The 22,549-nt window shown below is 40.9% G+C and overlaps 1 protein-coding gene across 1 annotated transcript in view; it reads left to right on the top strand.

The window, feature by feature from the left end:
* Window positions 1-22,549, top strand: part of C5 (complement C5) — a 50,426-nt gene that overhangs the window by 11,067 nt on the left and 16,810 nt on the right. The window contains exons 8-17 of the mRNA XM_081803511.1: window positions 5,408-5,497; window positions 6,706-6,918; window positions 7,393-7,468; window positions 10,333-10,492; window positions 12,233-12,328; window positions 13,671-13,842; window positions 16,091-16,296; window positions 17,613-17,765; window positions 20,304-20,366; window positions 21,466-21,547. Coding sequence (XP_081659637.1) covers window positions 5,408-5,497; window positions 6,706-6,918; window positions 7,393-7,468; window positions 10,333-10,492; window positions 12,233-12,328; window positions 13,671-13,842; window positions 16,091-16,296; window positions 17,613-17,765; window positions 20,304-20,366; window positions 21,466-21,547 — 1,311 coding nt within the window. The remainder of the gene's footprint in view (window positions 1-5,407; window positions 5,498-6,705; window positions 6,919-7,392; window positions 7,469-10,332; window positions 10,493-12,232; window positions 12,329-13,670; window positions 13,843-16,090; window positions 16,297-17,612; window positions 17,766-20,303; window positions 20,367-21,465; window positions 21,548-22,549) is intronic.

Genomic DNA, 22,549 nt, shown 5'->3' with positions numbered 1-22,549 from the left:
GAAAAATCCATCCTAGATGCATATATCCAGATGCTCCCATTTTTAAAAATTTTATCTTCACACAGATCTTCTTCCAGCCCGTCTGTTGTGAAGGATCTGTGGGTAGAGATATTACAGGTTCTGAGGTTTGGGGCCTCATACAGTTACATCAAGCCTCAGAGCCACTGTGTCCTTTTTTTCTTCCCGTTTACCCTTGTGTCCCCTATACTGACATTACTTCAAACTGATTTCCAAAGTGGCCCTGTCTTGTACATCCCAGCGGTGGACATCAGGGCCACAAGATGGGAATGATCTTTTGTCTGGGAATAAGTCTCTCAATCAAAAATCTTGGTAAAGGGGCGCCTGGGTGGCTCAGTCGTTAAGCGTCTGCCTTCGGCTCAGGTCATGATCCCAGGGTCCTGGGATCGAGCCCCGCATCGGGCTCCCTGCTCAGCAGGAGGCCTGCTTCTCCCTCTGCCACTCCCCCTGCTTGTGTTCCCTCTCTCGCTGTGTCTCTCTCTGTCCAATAAATAAATAAAATCTTAACAAAAAAAAAAGAGAGGGCGCCTGGGTGGCTCAGTTGGTTAAGTGACTGCCTTCAGCTCAGGTCGTGATCCCAGGGTCCTGGGATTGAGCCCCGCATCGGGCTCCCTGCTCAGTGGGAAGCCTGCTTCTCCCTCTGCCACTCCCCCTGCTTGTGTTCCCTCTCTCGCTGTGTCTCTCTCTTCAAATAAATAAATAAAATCTAAAAAAAAAAAAATCTTGGTAAAAAAAATAGTAATATTAAAATCTATGCCTCTTTCCAATCTTGCCTTATGACTTTTCCCCTTATCGTTTTAGACAACTTAGATTTAGGCAGCTTTGTTACTTTCTAGAGGGCTAAATAGGGTAAAGATGACAATTAATTCTGTCCAATGAGTTCGGAGAGTTTATTAAATACTTCCAATATTTATATGTTGGAATTGCTATACCAATACGATACTTTATAGAATTCCATTTTTTTTAAAAAAAAGATTTTATTTATCTGACAGAGAGAGACAGTGAGAGAGGGAACACAAGCAGGGGGAGCGGGAGAGGGAGAAGCAGGCTTCCCGCTGAACAGGGAGCCCGATGCGGGGCTTGATCCCAGGACCCCGGGGATCATGACCTGAGCCGAAGGTGGACGCTTAACGACTGAGCCACCCAGGTGCCCCTAGAATTCCATTTTTTTTTTTAAAAGGCCAAAATATATTTGGAAAAGTAAATGGACAATAACCTCACTGGAAATTTGAAAAAAAATATCAGTGAGGGAGAAGGAGGTATCAGAACAAATTGTAAAATAATAGGAATTAAAATAGTGTGGAATCAGCTTAAAATGAGGACTAAATGTGGAAACTCAATCCAAAGAGCCCTCATCCTTGGTTCCTGCTTTCTCTCCCCCACAAGCCCTTTACCTCCAAATCTTTTCTTCTCTGGGCTACAGGGAGTTCAGTTCCTCACCACCCCCACCCACTTCCTGGCACACTGAATGGTCTGGGCAGGCCCCTCGTGTTTTCTTCCCTCCCTTCATTCCTGAACCCTGCTCCTGTTTCCCTTCCTTCAAATGCACCCACTCAGATCCTACTCTACATCCTCCTCTCTTTCTTCAGTTTTTAAACTCAACATTCTGTTTTAAAGATACACTCACTGCTTCTCACATAGTGTTTCAGAGTATATTCCACCACAATTTTATGTATCCATCCTCTAGTGACAGATTCCCCACCACCGTGAGCAATGCTGCAGCGAACATCCTTATACGTCTCCCTTTACAAACCTGTGCAGCATGTATCTGGACTGTATATCCGGGAGTGGGACCGCGGTGGCAAAGGGCATACGTAGATTGAATATTATTTACTGCCGTCACACTGGTCTTCAGAACAGCTGTGTTAGTTACACATCCACCAGCACTGTGTGAGGGTTGTCATCTCTCGACATCCTCACCAACACTTGGTATTATTACTGGCCTCTCTAAAATGTGCCATTTATGAGAGGCATAGGATGCCATCTCATTGTTTTAATTTGGATCCTTCTGATTACAAATGATTTTAAACATTTCTCCATATGAGCTTTCCGCTTGACGGAAGGCCTGCTTCTCCCTCTCCCACTCCCCCTGCTTGTGTTCCTGCTCGTGCTATCTCTCTCTCTGTCAAATAAAACCTTAAAAAAAAAAAATTCTCCATATGCTTATTGGTCATTTGGGCTTCTCATCTGTGAATTGCCTATTCCTATCTTTTGCACTTTGTTCTATTTTTCCGTTTGGGTTTTCTTGTCTATTTCTTATTGATTTTTGTCTCTGGTGTACTCTCTTAAAAACATATTTATTTATTTGAGAATGAGAGAGCGCACGCGAATGAGAGGGAAAAGCGGCAGCAGGAGAGGGAGAGAATGTCCAGCAGACTCCCTGCTGAGCACAGAGTCCGGCGGCAGCAGGGCTCAATCTCATGACCCTGAGATCATGACCTGAGCAGAAATCAAGAGTCAGACACTTAACTGACTGAGCCACTGAGGCGCCCCTCTGGTGTACTTTTTTTGAGCAATAATGAACCCTAGTGGGTTTTGAACAGGAGTCCTTTATTCTGATATAGTCAAATTCATTATAACTTTACTTTATAGCTATTATATATTTTGGGGGTAATCTTTAAGAAGTCTTTCCCTGCTCTTAGTTCACAGAGATATTGTATATTTTATCCTATTGGTTTTACAGATTTGACTTCTAAATGATTTAATCTCTCTGGTGTCTACCTCTATATGTGATGTCTTGATGAGTCTTTTTATTTTTTATTTTTTTAAGATTTTATTTATTTATTTGTCAGAGAGAGAGTGAGCACAAGCAGGGGGAGTGGCAGGCAGCAGGAGAAGCAGGCTCCCCGCTGAGCAGGGAGTCTGATGAGGGACTAGATCCCAGGACCCTGGGATCATGACCTGAGCTGAAGGCAGATGCTTAACTGACTGAGCCACCCAAGCGTTCCTTGATGTATCTTTTGTCATGATTTCTGACAAGGAGTAATATTGACTTCTCTTAGTTTTAGTTTTCTCTTCTGTACCTTTTCAATCTGGTAGTAGAGTTGCTAATAAGAATTGAAATAGTCAAGGGCAGGTATCAATGGAAAAACTAGTGGAGGATCAAATTTAGATAATTTCAGACAACCGACTATTATTAAGTACAATGTACTGAGCATGAACTGTTTCCAGGCTCTTTTTCTATATTATTTTCACCCTTATAAAAATCCTTTGAGGAAAATATTATTACCTCTATTGATCTGACGAGCACATCAAGGCATAGAAAGGTGAAGTCTCATACCCAGTGTCACATACAGAGTGAGCTCCTTCTGAACTCCATGCTTTCACCCACACCACAAAACTCTTAAATGTCTTCACTGAATTTTATTTTAATATTATATCCTCAGCATTTATTAAAAGTTAATGAAGAAAGAAGTCATCTGAGGAACATTCTGTCTCTTCTGCAAAGCCATGTGGCTTGCCCATTAAATGGCAAAACGTCACTATTTTCTTTTAGCATCTACCCTATGCCAAGGACCATGCTAAATGCTGGGACTACAGCTTCCAATAAGAGATGGTTCCTGCCCTCAGAGCTTTCCTGGCAGGACAATGGGCGGTGGGGTCTCTGTGTGGTGACTGCTGTGGGTCTGCAGTAAAACTTCTGAGCTCAGATCCAAGCTTCATCTGTGCCCGCTCTGTGACCTGGAGCAGCTTGCTCTCTAAACCTCAGTTTTCCCATCTACAAAATAAAAATAACAATAGACCTAGCAAACAGAGTTGTTGTAAGATCCAGTATAACAATGCATTTAAAAGCTTAGCAGAGTGCTTAGTGTTCTATCAATAGAATGATAAAGAACATTTTTATGAAATAAACCAATGATTAAAGTAGAAAAATGCTCTGATACAAGTACACTAAAATTCTGTTATTGCACATAGAGAAAATGGGTCTAAGTTAGATTGAGAGAAAGTGGAAAGAATTTCAGGGCATGCTTCGCAGTGGAGCTAATCTTCACATATCCTTGACTAAGGAATTACATTAGTTATTTTTAGCTTTCAGTTCCAAGAATAATTTTCTCTCTTTGGACAAAACGGCATGCTCCCTTTTTCTGGTAGATAAAATTTATATAACCTATTTATTTCCTATCTTGTAATGACCAGGAAGCTTACAGTTAAATTTAATGCTCTAAAGAGATTATATAAGCCTAGGGTTTGATAAAAATCCTTGAGGGCGCCTGGGTGGCTCAGTTGGTTGAGTGACTGCCTTCGGCTCAGGTCATGATCCTGGAGTCCTGGGATCGAGTCCCACATCGGGCTCCCTGCTCAGCAGGGAGTCTGCTTCTCCCTCTGACTCTCCTCCCTCTCCTGCTCTCTGTCACTCATTCTCTCTCTCTCAAATAAATAAATAAAATCTTTAAAAAAAAATCCTTGATTACTTTTAACTTCCTTTTTAAATTTTAATATAGTTATTATAAAAGGGCCTTTTATTTTAAAACAATTCTTTGGAAGCTAGTATATTATAAATAACCTGCAACTGGTGTTCCTTCAAGAATTCTGTGTAAATCTGTAAGATACCACCTCACACTGGTCAGAATGGCTAAAATTAACAAGACAGGAAACGACAGATGGTGGCGAGGATGCAGAGAAGGGGAACCCTCTTACACTGTTGGTGGGAATGCAAGCTGGTGCAGCCACTCTGGAAAACAGTATGGAGGTTCCTCAAGAAGTTGAAAATAGAGCTACTCTATGACCCAGCAATTGCACTACTAGGGATTTACTCCAAAGATACAAATGTAGTGATCCGAAGGGGTACCTGCACCCCAATGTTTATAGTAGCCATGTCCACAATAGCCAAACTATGGAAAGAGCCCAGATGTCCATTGACAGATGAGTGGATAAAGAAGATGTGGTATGTATATATATATATATATGTATATGTATGTATATATATATATACAATGGAATATCACTCAGCCATCAAGAAAATGAAATCTTGCCATTTGCAGCGTGGATGGAACTAGAGGGTATTATGCTAAGCGAAATAAGTCAATCAGAGAAAGATAATTATCAAAAGATCTCACTCATATGTGGAATTAAAAAAAAAACAGAGGAGCATAGGGAAAGGGATAGAAAAATAAAAAAGATGAAATCAGAGAGGGAGACAAACCATAAGAGACTCTTAATCATAGGAAACAAACTGAGTGTTGCTGGAGGGGAAGGAGTGGGGTGATGGGGTAACGGGGTAATGGACATTAAGGAGGGCACGGGATGTAATGAGCACTGGGTTTTATATAAGACTGATGAATCACTGACCTCTACCTCTGAAACTAATAATAACAATATATGTTAATTAATAGAATTTAAATTTAAAAAAAGAATTCTGTGTAAATCTAATAATTTTTTTAAATTTCAGGTGTCATTAGTAGACGAAAGGAGTTCCCATACAGGGTACCATTAGATTTGGTCCCCAAAACAAAAGTCAAAAGGATTGTGAGTGTAAAAGGTAAGGTGACAAATGCCATTTTTATTTTTCATTTCACTTTATGCTTCAAACAGCAATCAAATATCCTCATGATTATTCTGTTTTTCCTCTTCTCTACTCAGTAGCATATACAAATCCACCTCTGGGAGAACCCTGCTCCTTCTTCCACCTTCAAATCCCCAACCGCTTTTCTCACTGTTTTCTTCCATTGGCCTGATTTAAATGGAGATTCATTCTCCCATGATGAAGGATGGGGGCTATCATTGACACAAAGACTTCTCTAAAACTTTCCATGATCTTAGTGACCACTCTTGCTCCAGAGGCTTTATTACCCACCAGAGTTGCACTGCTCTGCTGAAATATCAGTCCCAGAGGGGTTCTCTCCCCTCTGGTACATTTGCAGAAGTGGCAGCTTTGGTGGGTTTCCTCTGGTCTCCAGCCTTTATAATTCAGTAATAAATCACCAAAACAATAGAATGTCCTGACTACATTTTGTCTCAGTTAAAGCCCTGGACTCACAGAATGTTAGTACTGGGAGAAACTTTTTAAATCATGTGCAATCCTGGTGTTGGGTATATGAAAATTGGTTTGCCCAGTATCGCACAGTGAGTTTTAGACAGAACCCCCACAGCACTCCCAGAACACTCACAGCCCAGGCTTTTTGCTTTGCTTTGTGGGAGTGATTGATTAATAGGGTTTATGATGTCTAAAGCTGTCAGATTGAACGACAACGAATTTGCCATGTCCTCTATGCATTAATCTGCCTGCTACATTATACCATCTTACCACAATATTCCAGTGGCATTTTTAAGCCTGTTCTTGGTGTTTCTTTTAAATCCATATTCCTAACTAGATCTTTTTTGTCTCTCCCCAGCTAAGAAGTAATTCAACTGCCTAGATAAAAAGAAAAGAACAAGGGTGTGCCTGGGTGGCTCAGTTGGTTAAGTGTCCAACTCTTGATTTCGGCTCAGGTCATGATCTCGGGGTCCTAAGATCGAGCCCTGAGTCAGGCTCTGCACTGGGTGTGGAACCTGTTAAGATTCTCTTTCTTACTCTCCCTCTGCCCCTTCTCCTCACTGCCCATATGCTCGCTCTCGCTTTCTCTCTCTCGAAAAAAAAGAGGAAAGAACAGGGACAGTTGCTCTTCTCTCTATTTAAAATATACTATTACTCAGAAGTTGATAGAAATTGATTGTGTCTACCTTGATTTTTTTGTTTGTTTGTTACAGGACTGCTTATAGGTGAGGTCATGTATGCAGTTCTGAATCAGAAAGGCATTGACATTCTTACCCACCTCCCCAGGGGGAATGCAGAGGCAGAACTGATGAGCATTGTCCCAGTATTCTATGTTTTTCACTACCTGGAAGCAGGAAATAATTGGAACATTTTTTCTACTAATTCATTAACTGAAAAACAGAACCTGAAGAAAAAACTAAAAGAAGGTAAAAGAAAATCTATTTTACATATTGTACCTAAAAGTGTTGTGATTTTTAAACTAATGGTGCAATTAAACTAATATTTAAGTTCTTATAAATTATACAAAAGCATAATTGTAAAAGCATTTCTGCAAAAAGAAAATTGTGAGATAGACACAACTATATAAATAACTACTATTTTCTGTAGCATTTTGGCTTAACTTACCAAAATGCCTGGATGAGAGACAAGACATCTGCATTCCAACCCCTACAGAGCACTTCCTTCCCTCTTGAATGAGCCCAGAATGTTCTACTTGATAATTCCCAATTCAAGTGATTCATGATTCATATACTTCTTTTGAGAAGTGTACGCTGGCCACAGAGCACATGCTTGCTGCCCAACACCAAAGGAAGTTTACCATTCCCAGGAGCTAATAAAGCACTCTTTGTGTAGAAATGAAGATCAGTGAAGCACTATGTTCTTTTTCTGGTGCCTCTTAGGGTTGGTGAGCATCATGTCCTACAGAAATGTTGACTATTCTTACAGCATGTGGAAGGGTGGAAGTGCTAGCACCTGGTAAGTAGAAGGTTTGATTTGCATTTTCATAAAATAGTTGATTAATTAAGGAATCTTAATGGAAATTCCATTCATCCAGTTGCTCAGGATAAAAGTCTAGTTATCCTTCATTGCCCTCTTTCTCTTACAAGTCACATCAGACCTAGCAAATACTTCTGGCTGTACCTTCAAAATGTGTCCTAAACTTGACTACTTCTTACCAACCCCACCATGCCATCCTGGCCCAAGCCACTCCCATGTCTTATCTGGGTTATTGTACTAGCCTCCTCTGCTCTTTCATCTTCAGCCCTTCCCCCTCTTTGTCTATACTGAACATAGCAGCTGGAGTGACCCTGTTAAAACATAAGTTAGGTCACGTCACTCAGAACCATTTGGGAGCTTCCCATCTTACCCAGGGTAAAAACCAAACTTATTGTGAACTACAAGGCCCTTCATGGTCTGGCTTCATCTCACCTCAACTGCATCCCCTACTATTCTCTTTCCTTCCACTCAAGCCCTACTGACCTCTTCAATGTTCCTTGAACATACCGGGCATGCTTCCACTTGAGGGCCTTTGCACTCATGTTCCCTCTGTCCGAAATGCTCTTCAGGTATCAGTGGCTAGTTCCCTTACCTCCCTCAGGTCTTTACCAAAAGTCACCTTCTAAATGAGGCCTCTACTAATCATTCTATCTAAAATTGTATCCCATTCCCATCCCGATGTTTCATATCCTGCTCCCCAACTTTCCCTTTCTCCTTAAAATTTATCATTAACATTCTTACTTATCTCACTTATTATCTGTCTTGCCACTAGAATGTGAGCTCCACGTGGGCACTCCCAAGTATTCCTAGTGTCTGGTATGTACCTGACACATAGCAGGGGCTCAGTAAGGACTTACTCAGTGAAGCATAATAACTTCCTTATTTTTGATGCTTTGAGGGCAAGACTGTCTGAATTAACTGAAAGTCCACATGGCAATCTGTTTTCAAAAAAAATGCTATCATGCACTGACAAAATACTCAATGAAAACATAGTGTTCCAAGTGCTTTATAAATTTTACTATATGAAACACTTTTAAGGATCTTACAATCTGGAATAATTGACTTTTAGATTATGCCCTGTAACTATTGAGAGTCCCCAGGATTTTATCTTTGACCCTCTTATTTTCTGTAGTCTCTCCTTGTGCAATCTCATCTTTGCCCATGATTTCCATAATTTCTACACAGATGAATCCCTAATTGATGTCTCAAGGCCTAACTTCTTTCCTAAGCTCCAAATCCACATTTCTAGGGATCTGGGAGCCAGAGGCCCTTCAAACATAATTCATGCCAAATTCAGTCTTTTGTTTTGTTTTGTTTGGGTTTTCTTAGTCTGTAGGCAGCAATACTCTGTACAAGTTTGAATCATCCCTTTCCTTTTGGCTCTATATCCAATCACTTATCAAGTCCACAGATTGTACCTTAGAAGTGGGTCTAACCATGTGTGGGCGGCACATTTTAAAAGACATGTAGACCCCTGGAGCATGCCTACCGGAGGATACCAACCAGGATGCGAGGGGTAGGGGTTCGAAACCAGCACGGCAACAGCTGGGGACTAAATGCTTAGAGGACAAAATGCCCCCTCTCCCCAAGAAGATGCAGTAGCCTCTCAGTAAACACCTAGGGCCTCTCGAGAATTCTGGGCGAGACTGAGTGGATGGTGTTCAGCCAGAAATACAGAAATATTTGGATACTGTCCTAGAACCCAACTCCATAAGTTCCTTGAGAGAAACATACACAGAAGAAAATAGCCAGTACCTGAATACTTTCGAAATATTTTTTTTGAGAAATACAAGGAAGGTACAAAGAAAAAGTACAAAAAATAATATATCACTTATTTTATTTTATTTTTAAAGATTTTATTTATTTATTTGAGAAAGAGCACGCGAGCAAGCACAAGCGGGGGGAGGGGCAGAAAGAAAGGGAGAAGCAGGCTCTCCACTGAGCTGGGAGCCTGATGTGGGTCTCAATCCCAGGACCCTAGGATCATGACCTGAGCCGAAGGCAGACGCTTAACTGACTGAGCCACCCAGGTGCCCCAACATATCATTCATTTTAGAAAGAAAAATGAAAATAAAATATTTTAAGTGAGAGGGAGAGCCAAGTGGTCTTACTCTCAGAAATGAGGGGCTGAAGAGTGGGTAGCTCTGGGTACTCAGAGAGTGCGGGAATGGGACCAGAGGAGTGGGGGTGGGGGCGGCTAAGAGGCATTGTGGGGTTATGAATTAGATACTCTTGGATATTCTTTGAGAGATATTAGTAGAGACTGAAATTGCTTCAAAAAGCAAAAAACAAAAACAAGAAAGCCTCCATAATCATGATAGTTAAAGCTTCCTTGTGAGGTAGTGAGTTCGGCATCAATGGCCTGGCTCAAGAGGAAGTGAGGTAAACACTCTGGTGAATGTCGGGGAAGGATATTCAGGCCTCAGACAAGACTTTAGATTAGACAGCTTGTGCACATTTTACAATCTAGAATTTTAAGATTTTACTCTTCCAGGTCTCGTGTTCATATATCAGTGCCCTGACTCAAAACTCTTTGCTTCACCACTATTGTCTTTAACTTTAGAGTAATTTTGTTTTTAATCATCAGGCATCAGTTTTTAGTTTGTGTGCTTGTTAGCAGTCCTGCAATCACAAAATATGTGTTGTTCACATTTGTTGACTAAAAGTTTTTGGAGATCTTCCTAAAATCTTCTCTCCCTTTGTAAAATGGTGACAACATACTTTGAATTGTATGATTTAAAATATTATTTTCTTTTAAAGAATAAATATCCTATTAACACACATAAATTGAAAGCCAAAGGGATTGAACATCTAAATATTAATTATTTGATTTTGTCTTAAAGGTTAACAGCTTTTGTTTTAAGAGTACTTGGACAAGTAAATAAATACATAAATCAGAACCAAAATTCAATTTGTAATGCTTTATTGTGGCTGGTGGAGAATAGTCAACTAGAAAATGGATCTTTCAAGGAAAACTCCCATTATCAACCAATAAAATTACAGGTAAGAAAACCAAATATATAGATTAGCAACAGTTTTATTTACAAGTCTGAGTTTTGTTCTCATCCTATTTTAGAAGTTTGAAGAAAAGAAAATATATGTATCCCTTTAAGAAAGTCCTGTTGTGTACAGGCAAAGAATATGAAAGTTCTTCTTGCACTGCTCTTCACACAATTCAGTATAGGTCAGACGAGTGATGCCTTTGACATCTCTTGTGTAACAGGCACCGGTGGTCCACAGGCTGTAAGTGCTAGAGATCTCAGAACAGGTAAAATGTATCATCTGTCCACATACCCTTGGTATAGATGCCATACCTGAAATTCAGAGCCTTCTTATAGGTCAAGGCTGCAAGGTGTTGTCATGAAAGATGGGACCCTATTTATATCCTGTCAGTAAAAGAGATTGGGGTCAGTTTTATTAAACTGTACAACAAAGTGTTGCTTGAGATTAGAATCTATTTATAAACTTGAATTACAAAGGGATTATAGTATCTCTCCAAGATACCATTACAGTATCTCCTACTCCCTTCTACTCCTTAGAATGTTTCTTTAAAATGCAACAGTGTTTTTTGTTTCTTTGTTTGTTTGTTTTGGTTTTTTGCCTGCCCTAATCCAATCCCTTTCTGGCAAGATATCAGGCATAAATGGCTCCCTGGGTAACAGGGAACTCATATGGTCCTCTGCTGCACCAATAGCAGATTAGGACTCCCACAAGAAACAGAGGGCAACTGACATTATCCAGGTGCTATTTTAAGAATAAAATACTACAATATTTTTTTTTCTTAAGATGCCCACATATCCATCCATCCATCCATCTGTCTGTATTTATTCAACAACCATTCACTGAGCACCTAATACATGCAAGGGTCTATTTTGAGCACAATCAGGGAGGAAGTGTGGGAAGGATGGACTACCACAAAGCTCACACACTGGTAGGGAAAGTGGGCTATACATACTACCAACTCTAATCTACATATAATTGTATGTGTTCATTTACGTATACAAGAAATACTTACTGAATGTGTACTAAGTGCTACATGGTAGAGACACAAGAGTGAACAAAACAAGTGTGGTCACTGAGGCCATAGAGCTTACGATCTAGCAGAGAAGTCAGATGTCAGTAAGTAATTTCAAGTGTGCGATACATGTTAAGAAAAGGGAAATATAATTTCATCAAAAGTGGGGGATCTAACCTAGTATGGGGGAATTGAAAAAAATGAGTTGTCCAGGATCCTGGGAGTTAGGTAAGAGGAAGGCAGGAAGAGTGTTCCAAGTGACGGCAAAGAGCGTGCCTGGCCTTTTGAAGTGGAGAGAGAGGGTGGTTCATGCAAATAACTGGGGCCAAGAGAGCTAGGGGGTGAGTGGCATGAAATAAAGCTGGAGAGGTAAATAGAGGACACTTAGGAAGATCATATAAGCATTGCATTGGAATGTGACTGCCCTAAGAGGAAATAATACGGGAGAACAGAGTCTGAATAGTGCTTCAGAGAGGAGGTGGTATTTTAACAGGGTCTTGAAGGAGGGCGAGAATCTGTGGTGAAGGGGTATGAAGTGGAACTTCAGGGTGGGGAGGTGAGGGAGAGAAAGGCATGGAAAGTATGCAAGTGAGGAAGACCCAGATCTTACTGAGAAATGGCAAGCAGTCCAACTGGAATGCATGAAGGGAGAGGAGGAGATAGGAAACAGGTCATTTCACTTTAAGGACACCGTTTCACCCTCCTTTTAAAACATTGCTTATTTTTAGGGTACCTTGCCTATTGAAGCCCAAGAGAATGTCTTATATCTTACAGCCTTTACAGTGATTGGAATTAGAAAGGCTTTTGATATATGCCCCACAGTGGTAAGTAAGAGTTTCCTTCCTCTAACACTGCTCATCTGTTTCTGTACCATTTAGTGGGAGGGGCCGCCTTGAAAATAAATTTAGCTCCCAAATCAAAAGATTTCAGAATTATGATAGATATTAGAGATGCTCTGGTCCAACCTACTTGTTGACAGTTGCAAAAACTGAGACCTGTGGGTAAGGCAGGTTTAATCGTCCAGTGTCACGGGCTACTAAACTATGGAGCTGACAGAACCAGTAAGTTGTGACTGAGGAGAAAATGACGTGGTGTCCCTAGCTTCCTTCCAGTGTCTCTGGTGATGTTACGATGTGTATGTGACTGTTAGCCTACAGTGGAGGCATTTTATATCATGGAACTACTAAGAACACGATAGCATGTTTGCTTCTTTGGGCTGTGCCGTTTCACTTGCTTGGAGGCTGAGGGGAGTAAGGAGAAGATTCACCTGAGTGAGTCAACGTGGTAGACTCCAAGGAGTAGCAGGGATGCTTCCCTGATTTGGGAAGAGACACTTCCCCACACTGAGGTCAAACACGCCTGCCTACAAATCAGAAGTCAATTAGACATGTCCTTCAAACCAGCCTACAGAAGAGACATGGAAAAACCCACGGGGGTTTGCAGGACTTCAACCACAAAACAAAATACTGTTTTTAGTTTGTTTCAAGAGAATTGTTATTTATACTTAACAAGACAAAATAATCAACAAGGGACAAGTTCCCAGGGCCCTAGAGGACCAGTTGACACCTAGTGGTACATGAGCAAGAGACAGTGGAGCCGGGAGAGAAGGAGCTGGGCGAGTTGACTGCAGCAGTCAGTGCACCAGACTTTGTCCTCGTGCACTTATCCAAAATAAATACTTCAGTTGTCTCAGGACAAAGTAATAGAGACAATTTTCCCAGGAATTCGTAGGATCAAAAAGCGCTCTGGCAGCTTGGTTCTTTTCCTGCTATTTATGGTTTTATTTAGTAAAATTCATTTTGAAAATGTGAGTCTGTCCCAGCTATGCCGAGGGGGGGACGTGATGAAAGCTGTGTCTATGCTTCTTCTTCCCAGAGACTACATCTGATATGGGAAACAGAAACTAAAGGGAAAAACCTCAACAGATGAGAACTGAGGGGCAAAAAGCTTGACCCAGTTTGGACAAGCACATTTTCCCTTCTGAGATTGTACTCTGCTCCTTCTCCCAGAGGGATTTGCTTCAGGGAGACCCCATCCACTTCCATTAGGTCATTTCTCTCTACGCTTCATCTTGCCTGCCCCAGGATGGTGCCACCCAGGGGTAGTTCTCATCGGTTGATAGGTTGAGGCTTGACAAACTTAGATATCTTTTGCTCTTGTTTCCAGAAAATCAGCATGGCTCTCACTAAAGCTGACACCTTTCTGCTTGAAAATACCCTCTCAGCCCAGAGCACCTTTACACTGGCCATTTCTGCTTATGCTCTTTCCCTGGGAGATAAAAGTCACCCACAGTTTCATTCAATTGTCTCAGCCCTGAAGAAAAAGGCTTTGGTTAAAGGTATGACTTGTTTCGTACATTTATTCGGCAAGTGTTTACTAAGCATATAAAGTCTGCTAATTCTGGGAAGGAGGTTAGGGCATGCAAAGTTGAGTAAGGCACAATGCCTGCCCTAAAGGAACAAATCATCATAATACAATATAGTAAGTGCTGTTGTTCACTGAGTACTTCCTACATACCAGACACTGCTACAGGTTCTAGAGATAAAACAACACACCAAAAGAAAAAAAAAATCCAGGTCCTCGTAGAACTTACATTCCAGTTATGGAGACACAAACATGGTAAGTAAAATATTCCATATAGTGACTAGGTTGGCGATGACTGATATGAAGAAAAATGAAGCAGGGGAGGGAGACAGGGAGAAGGAGGAGGTCGTAATACAAGCCTCCCTGAGAAGCTAGTACTTGAATCAAGACCTGAAGAAGGTGAGGAAGCAAGCTGTGGCTATCTGAAGGATGTTCCTGGTGGAGAAGCAGTGTGTGCATATGCCTGAGGCAGGAGGGTGCCTGGAGCTCCAAGAATGGCAAGGAGGCCAGTGTGGCTGGAGAGGAGTGAGATGATGGGGAGGCCAGGGAAGGAGAGGGTGAGGGAGGGAGGGAGGGTCATATACAGCCTTGGAGGTCATCACAGGAGCTCCGCAAGACTCCTGTATACAGTTGTGCAATGTGCACAGCTCCCAACCCGGCCAGTGAACTGAGGCTGAAATCCAGCCTGTGAATTCCCCTAGCCAGGCACCCTGGATTGGGTCTGCCTCTGCCCAGACCAAGAGGTGCCTGTGTCTCATTCACATCCAGGTGCTGTGGGGGCCAGGGGAAGCCTAAACCTTTAACTTCCACTTCAAGTGAAAAGGGAAGGTATTGGAGGATTTTTAGCAGAGAGAGGTGTACTCATTGCCAGTTTATTGCACTTTACCCTCTGGCTTAACCTGTATTGGGTTGGCTATATGGGTATTTCATTTTGAAAAATAAAGATACCACTTCCTGTGGGTCAGGAGTAAAGAAATAGAAAGAGGATAGCAGTGATCACTGGCCAGTGTTCCTTTTTTTTTTTTTTTTTATGTTGTGTTAATTACCACGTGTTCCTAAACCAGCACGGGCATGGTTGGACACTTCTGAGCCCTCTCCTGGCTGAGGTTTTCTAAAAGCTTAATAATAATGTAACATGAAGTGTACCACTATCCACAAGATTTGATTTCTGTCATCATTTAAAAATGACTGAATCTTAAAAAAAATAAAATAAAATAAAAATGACAACCTCAAAACCACTTGTACAGTGCTTTTAAAATAACGCAAAAGAAGTGTCTTGGGTCTTAGAAGATGGGGATCATAAAATCATAGAATTTAAGAGGAGGTCTTAATGATTCAGATAATGTTTGAGCTGCAAGTATCTTCAAAAACCAAATTTTTCATTCTAAATGTAGCAAATCTGAATTTCTGAGAGGGAGGGGAAACATTGTCCAAAGTCATGCAAATAACATAATTATGAATTGTAAACAGATACATTAAAATCTTGACTAATCTTCCAAAATGATTTCCAAGTACACCTTACTGTTTTTTTAAAGATACTCTATTTAAAAAAGGATGTAAAGTGACAAGTTTAAATTACTAGAGCAATAACAAATATAATTTAGAACCTAGTTTATGAAAAGTATTGCATATATGAAATTATCTTTAGTGCTTTACATTGAGAAGAGATCATAAAAGACTGAACTAAGGCTTTGGGCATGATCTCATAATTTCTAGGACATAGATTTTTTTTTTTCTGTTAGGGAGAAAAGTTCTCCAATTTATCTCATAGTGTTGATAATAACGGTAAGCCTTTCTCTGTGTATGGTGCTTTCTGGTGGATTAAAAGTTACATTTAGTATCTCATCTGAGTTTCACTGCAAGGAAAAAAGTACTACATACACTTTAGGTTTTAGAAAATTAGGCCCACAGGACTAAAAGAATTTATCCAAATTGACATGGTCAGTTCCTAGTGGAGTAGAGAGCAGAACCTGGGTGTACTAGTTACCAATTTATTGCACTTCTCACTCTGCTATACTGCTCTTCCCAAGTACACATGGACTCTCCGAGATGACCCTTTCAAGTCAAGACAAACAGCAGTGTATTAAGGGATCTTATTTTGTATTGGTCCCCTTGAGGAAGTTCTTCTTACAAACGAGTAAGAAACTTCTAGAAACCTGCTAGAATTATGTCAGATTCACATTTTTAAATTATATTAATGAATGTGATTTGTTGATGTTCAGGTGACCCAGTCATTTATCGTTTTTGGAAAGACGATCTTCAACAGCAAGACAGATCTGCCCCTAACTCTGGGACAGCACATATGGTAGAAACCACTGCCTATGCTCTGCTCACCAGTCTGAGCTTGAAAGACATAAACTATGTTAACCCAGTCATCAAATGGCTATCTGAAGAGCAGAGGTATGGCGGTGGCTTCTATTCAACCCAGGTAACATTTCTTTGTCTTGTTCTATCCTCATGAAATTTGTCCTCTCCCCGCCGCCCCCCGCCACTACACGGTCCACACTCATTCTGACCTCCATGCTTTTGTCCACCAAATGAGCATACCATAGATAGGAATCAATGACTAGAATCAAAGGACCCTTAGAGATTATCTGCATTGATAGCCTTCTTAAAGAAGGAAGTCAGTCCTGGGAGGTTCATTCATGGAGTTAGTGGCAGAGCCAAAGTCAAAACGCACATCTCCTAACTCTAAATCCAGTACTTCCTTTATGATTCTTAATGATCATGAAGGGCTAGCAAGGCTATCAGCAATTCCATGACATCCTACGTAGTAACCATGTGGACAAAAGTACTGATATTCCCTCCCCCCAAAATAAATAAAAAGTGAGAGAAATACTGATTGTTATAGTTTATCTAGCTACCAATGTAAACTCATTCTGTGTTAGAACTATTTTAGTTGAAGAATATACATCTGCATTCAAAGTTTAGCTCAAATATTGGCATCTTCTCTGTTCCTTGGATGTTTGGATGATGACAAAATTTAGAGTTAGATGGGTCCGTCAAGATTACTTCAGAGATTATCTAATCTGGGGAGGCAAATGGGTTTCATCTTGGAGACGGGTGTAGGCTTAGCAAGGAAGAGTGTCCCATTGATGAGCACGCCATGGACACAGGCAGACGGGGTAGCCACATATTTGACATCTCTGAGCTAGTCATACTTACCAATTTTATAGATGAGGAAGATGAGACCTAGAAAAATAAAGTTCATCCATTTATTCCTAGAAAAATAAAGTTCATCAATTTATTCCTTCAACAAATACTTGTTCAACAGCTACCATGTGTACCTACAAAATGTAATGGATGCCAAGAAAGACTTGCCTCCAGAAATCTTACATTACAGTGGACAGAAGGAGAAAATTAAAACAGAATTATGGGGAGGGAGAGCTTATTGATGGCCTCACTGTGGAGTTATTTGAAGTGAGACTTAGGATAAAAAGGAGAGAGTCATGCAAGGAGTTGGAGGCATTCTGTAGAGTGACCTGCCTGCGGTCACGCACTCGGGATGCGTGGAGCACCTGGCCCTGAGGCCACACTTCCTTCCTCTTCCTGCCAACAGCAGCATCCTTGCTGGGGAGGAAGAGACCTTCCTCTCATCTCCACCTGGGGGCCCTTCACCAATTTCCCTCACTCAGCTGGAGTTTCAGCCTGCATCCCCATCCTCTCATAAAAAAGGGTATTTGTAAACACAGGGAATATATAAATGAGCTAAACCTATTTTTGTGCCTTGCTGATTGTTGATAGGATACAATTAATGCCATCGAGGGCCTGACAGAGTATTCACTCGTGATTAAACAACTCCACTTGAACATGGATATCAATGTTTCTTATAAGCATAAAGGTGACTTCTACCATTATAAGATGACAGAGAAGAATTTCCTTGGGAGGCCAATAGAGGTAAATGAAGGACTTTTGATAATATTTTATAACTGGATGGGACCTTTGAAATCATGTGTTTCACTCTTATTTTACAAATATATCTATTTACTACTAAAAAATATACTAAGAGTACCTGCTATGTCCTGGGCAGGGGTACCTGCTATGTCCTGGACACTGGGGATTCAAAAGCAAAGTATATGAAGAAACTGTGTGTTCGGGGAGACAGTTGTTTTAACAGACAGTGAAAAATAAGAGCCTTGACAGGGACATGAAAGGACAGAGCAGAGCCTCCTGACCCAAGGTGAGAGGTAGGAATTTGTCAAATGCATCCACGTGCGCAGGTTGAATCTGGAAGAATCAGAATGACCTAGCCAGGTGAAGAAAAGGGAAGAACATTCCAGAGAGAGAGAACAGTATGCAAAAAAGTGCAGTGGTAGAGTGAGAGAAAACACATTTGGGCATCCACCAATGGTTCCACCTGGTCCTGTCATACATACAAACTGTGGCCTAGCTGGAATTGGCTTTTAGGTCCTCCAACAGTTTACCCCGTGTACCCTGCTGGATTTTTTTTTTTTTAAGTGGGCTCCATGCCCAGTGTGGAGCCCAATGTGGGGTTTGAACTCATGACCCTGAGATCAAAACCTGAGCTGAGATCAAAAGTCGGACGCTTAGCCAACTGAGCCACCCAGTCTCCCCTGGATTTTTTTTTTTTTATGAAAACCTTGATGGCCTATGAAAATTTCCCAAAGAAAAGAAACAGAAAAGAAATGTTAGAAAAGCTAATTTCTGTGTCAATTAGAGTAGCTGCCAGTAAACAGCTGCTAAGACACATTTTTCTAATTACCACATTTTTAGATGCTTTTAGGTCATATTTAAATATACAAATAACTGGAAATAGTTTTTAACTGTCTTGCATCCTCTACAAATTCATGTTTGGGAAAAGTAAATAGGCGTGAGAAATAAAATGTAATGCAAAAAATCACAAACTATTGGCCCATAGTAAAAAAAAAAAAAAAAAACAGGTATGGATATATAGATAGAGATACAGACATATTCCAACACTTAAAAATCCACGGACTTCAAATAGAAATCTGTTTCCAGACTCCTTTGAAAAACCGTAGGATCTGGCAACAAGGTGCTGGCAACAGCAAGCATTCTTCAGTCTGTCCCAATTCCCACAGTCACGTGAGACGCGTGTGGGCACTTGGTCCGTACGTTGTGCTAAGGCTTCTGCAGGCACGTGTACTTGTGGCCCCTGGGTTGGTAATGTGTCTCCTTTCTCAGGGAGCCTGTAGACTTCACTAGAGATTCACATTCTGCGCCCATGGTCTAAGCTCTCATGAGGAGCTCCTGACCTGAACAGCACGGTAGGCCCACTGGAGATAGCTGGAGTTACTTCTTCTCTGCAGGGGTAATGCTGTAAGGGGCCCCTTGCCATTTCTAAATAACTTAAACCTCAGCCCATGACACTGTCTTTGTATAAAACGCAGGCTAGTAATATCGAGTTTGGAATTCTCTATGTCAGCGTTTCCTGAAATGTGTTACATAGAAAAGGTTTGGTGGTCAAGTAAGTGTGGGAAACTGTAGTTTAAATGAAGTTAAACAAGTTCTTTCATAGAGGATAGCCCATCTTTAATACGTATGTGACTAAGTGTGGTGACTCTGGGGAAGAATGGGCAATGGAGGGGCATGGGGACATGGCAACAGTGTTCATTTCCCAAACTTACAGGTCACTTGTCTTCATAGAACCCATTCCTCATGCAGCATCTTGATGTGCTGGCTTTTCAATCAATGCTGCTATATTCCATCAGGGAGAACAAGAAAGTTGGCCTTTTTACGTACATTTTCTAAAATTTAGAGGAAGGGCTGATGACTTTTCATGCACACCAAACCCCTTTTGCACTAGTGTGCTAAGTAAGGGAAGGGCAGGCTGCAGACTTGGAGAGAGCAAAGAACCAACTCTTCCAGCCTCTTGCACAAAATGATCTCTCCCATGCTTTCCACAAATCAGGGGACATTTGTATAATAGAGTTCTTCTGGAGAGGAGAATTCCTTAACCCAGTTCATACCTTCACTCTCCTCTTAGAAGGATGGGGAAAAGACCATCAGCACCTAAGGATTTGGCAGGCTTAAGTGAGGTGCTAGGGGTTTGGGTGGGGTGCCAAGGGTTTTGGTAAACAGAGACCAGTGGGATGTGGAGGAGACAAGCCATCATGAGGCACTGAAAGGAATTTACTTAGTTGGCAAAAGGAGATGAAGATCCTGTTTTATCATAACCATGTATAAATGAAGATGTAACCAAAAATGACTTCTGATATGTTGGTTTCTCTGGCTTACTCAGGAGATCTCAGACATCTTATTTACATGTAGAAGGGAAAGTGGAATTTCCAGCACTTTTCGTGTCTGTGTGCACAGGATTTTCACTGTCTTACACATTTAATCTCACAAAAGCTCTGAGAGAGGAAGCTGGCAGGTATCTGCCCACCCTTTTCATTGTTCTGTCCTCCCTCCCTATTGAATAAGAAAAGAAAGCATGGTTTCTTATCCCCTTTCCAGGTGCCTCTCAACGATGACCTCGTGGTCAGTACTGGATACAGCAATGGCTTGGCCACAGTGCATGTAAGTATTTCACTGAAAGCCAATTTCAATGATGTGTCCGCTTGTACTAAGGAACATAAAAGAAAGTTAGGGACTTTGCCACAAAGTTACAGAAATCTGGGCTTGGGTAACTATGACTAAAGTAGGATTCATTTATTTAATTCTTTTTAGCTATCTTGGTAGCTGTCCTCACAATTGCTTTTTGCAAATGGTTATGTTAATCCTTGTATGCATATAGTCTTTGTATTTGTGGAAATTATACATATAATTATACTTATAGATACATAATTTTATGGTTCTATATGTATATATACATATGATGCATGTGTGTGGATACACACATTTATATATCCATGTTTTCTATGGTTCATAACATAGTCACACCTCGTTTATCCAGCATCATTGCAGATTGATGTATAAACATACGGGCTTAAGTTTCTTTTATTTTAGCCATAGACTGCATGCACATACATAGACAGCTTAGAAAAACTTGCGACTGCCAAATGGCTAACATAAGATAAATTATATATTCTAAGCATAATTTAACATTCTACTGATGATTTTAATTATGCTCTTATCTTTAGCACATTTATTTCTTCAAAGACTTCATAATATTGCATGGTTGGGTTGGTGGGGAGATGGATTGTCCACTTCTCTGTCACTTCTAGTTGCTCTCAATATACCTACCTCTGGTAGCACCCCTGCCCTTCCATGCACACCTGTAATTTGTTGTTTACCATGGTGGTGTGGGAGCTAGGAGAAAACCATATATCCTAGCCTTGTAGTGTTATGCATAAAATTAGAGTGTACAGGTTCAAGGGTGAGAGGCTTAGGAACTTTCCTACAGTGAGGTGCTCAGATTTAACTGCATGGGATTTGGCAAGATTCTGCCTGGCTAGATGTCATTTTTTCCCCCTACTTGGGCTTCTCAGCCATGTTTCAAATTGTGGGGTTTGCTGAAAGTCCAGCTATTGTGAAATGAGTCTTCATTTCACCCAATTTGCACTGGATTATGGAAATGGTACTTCAAGCATCCCATTTGCAGCAACAGTACTGCCATAATGCCTTTCCCACTATCCTGTTTTAAATAGAATATTTTTGTTCACTCATCTCAATGTAGGTAACAACTGTGGTTCAAAAAACCAGCACCTCTGAGGAAATTTGCAGCTTTCATTTGAAAATTGAAACCCAAGACATAGAAGGTAAAACAGCATGATTTACACTGTAATTTTGTACCTTCTTTTTTTACCTGGGGACTTCACCTCCCTCTTCTGGTGGGTTGGTTCTCCCCTCCACTTCAAAAGCAAGTCCCGTTGCATACTGTAGTCCTCCTCTAACCATGGCCCTGGGGTCAGGGCATATGCTCTCTTCTGCCCTGGGAGCTTCCATGTGTGGCTCAAAGACCTATCCCTACAGGCAACTTTCTCGCTACCAGTGAATCCAGGTATCAGCTCTTTCTCCCTGCAACCTTCCCCAAACATGTTACCTTAAATAACTCCTTCCTTAAATTATAAGCTCATACAGGAATTCAGTAAAGTGGCAGGATATAAAATCAATGCACAGAAATCAGTGGCATTCCTATACACCAATAACAAGACAGAAGAAAGAGAAATTAAGGAGTCGATCCCATTTACAACTGTACCCAAAACCATAAGATACCTAGGAATAAATCTAACCAAAGAGGCAAAGAATCTGTACACAGAAAACTACAAAATACTCATGAAAGAAATTGAGGAACACAAAGACACAAAGAAATGGAAAAACGTTCCATGCTCATGGATTGGAAGAACAAATACTGTGACGATGTCAATGCTACCTAGAGCAATCTACACATTCAGTGCAACCCCCATCAAAATACCATCCACTTTTTTCAAAGAAATGGAACAAATAATCCTAAAATTTGTATGGAACCAGAAAAGACCCTGAATAGCCAGAAGAATGTTGAAAAAGAAAAGCAAAGCTGGCGGCATCACAATTCTGGACTTCCAGCTTTATTACAAAGCTATAATCATTAAGACAGTATGGTACTGGCACAATGATTAATGGAACATAGGACACATAGATTAATGGAACAGAATGGAGAGCCCAGAAATGGACCCTCAACTCTATGGTCAACTAATCTTCGACAAAGCAGGAAAGAATGTCCAATGGAAAAAAGACAGTCTCTTCAACAAATGGTGTTGGGAAAATGGGACAGCCACATG

The sequence above is a fragment of the Leptonychotes weddellii genome, chromosome 14, assembly GCF_054177405.1.
Source record: "Leptonychotes weddellii isolate Sample4059 chromosome 14, ASM5417740v2, whole genome shotgun sequence".
NCBI lineage: Eukaryota > Metazoa > Chordata > Mammalia > Carnivora > Phocidae > Leptonychotes > Leptonychotes weddellii.
Note: the sequence above shows the minus strand (reverse complement) of the source record. Positions and strands in the feature narration are given on the sequence as shown.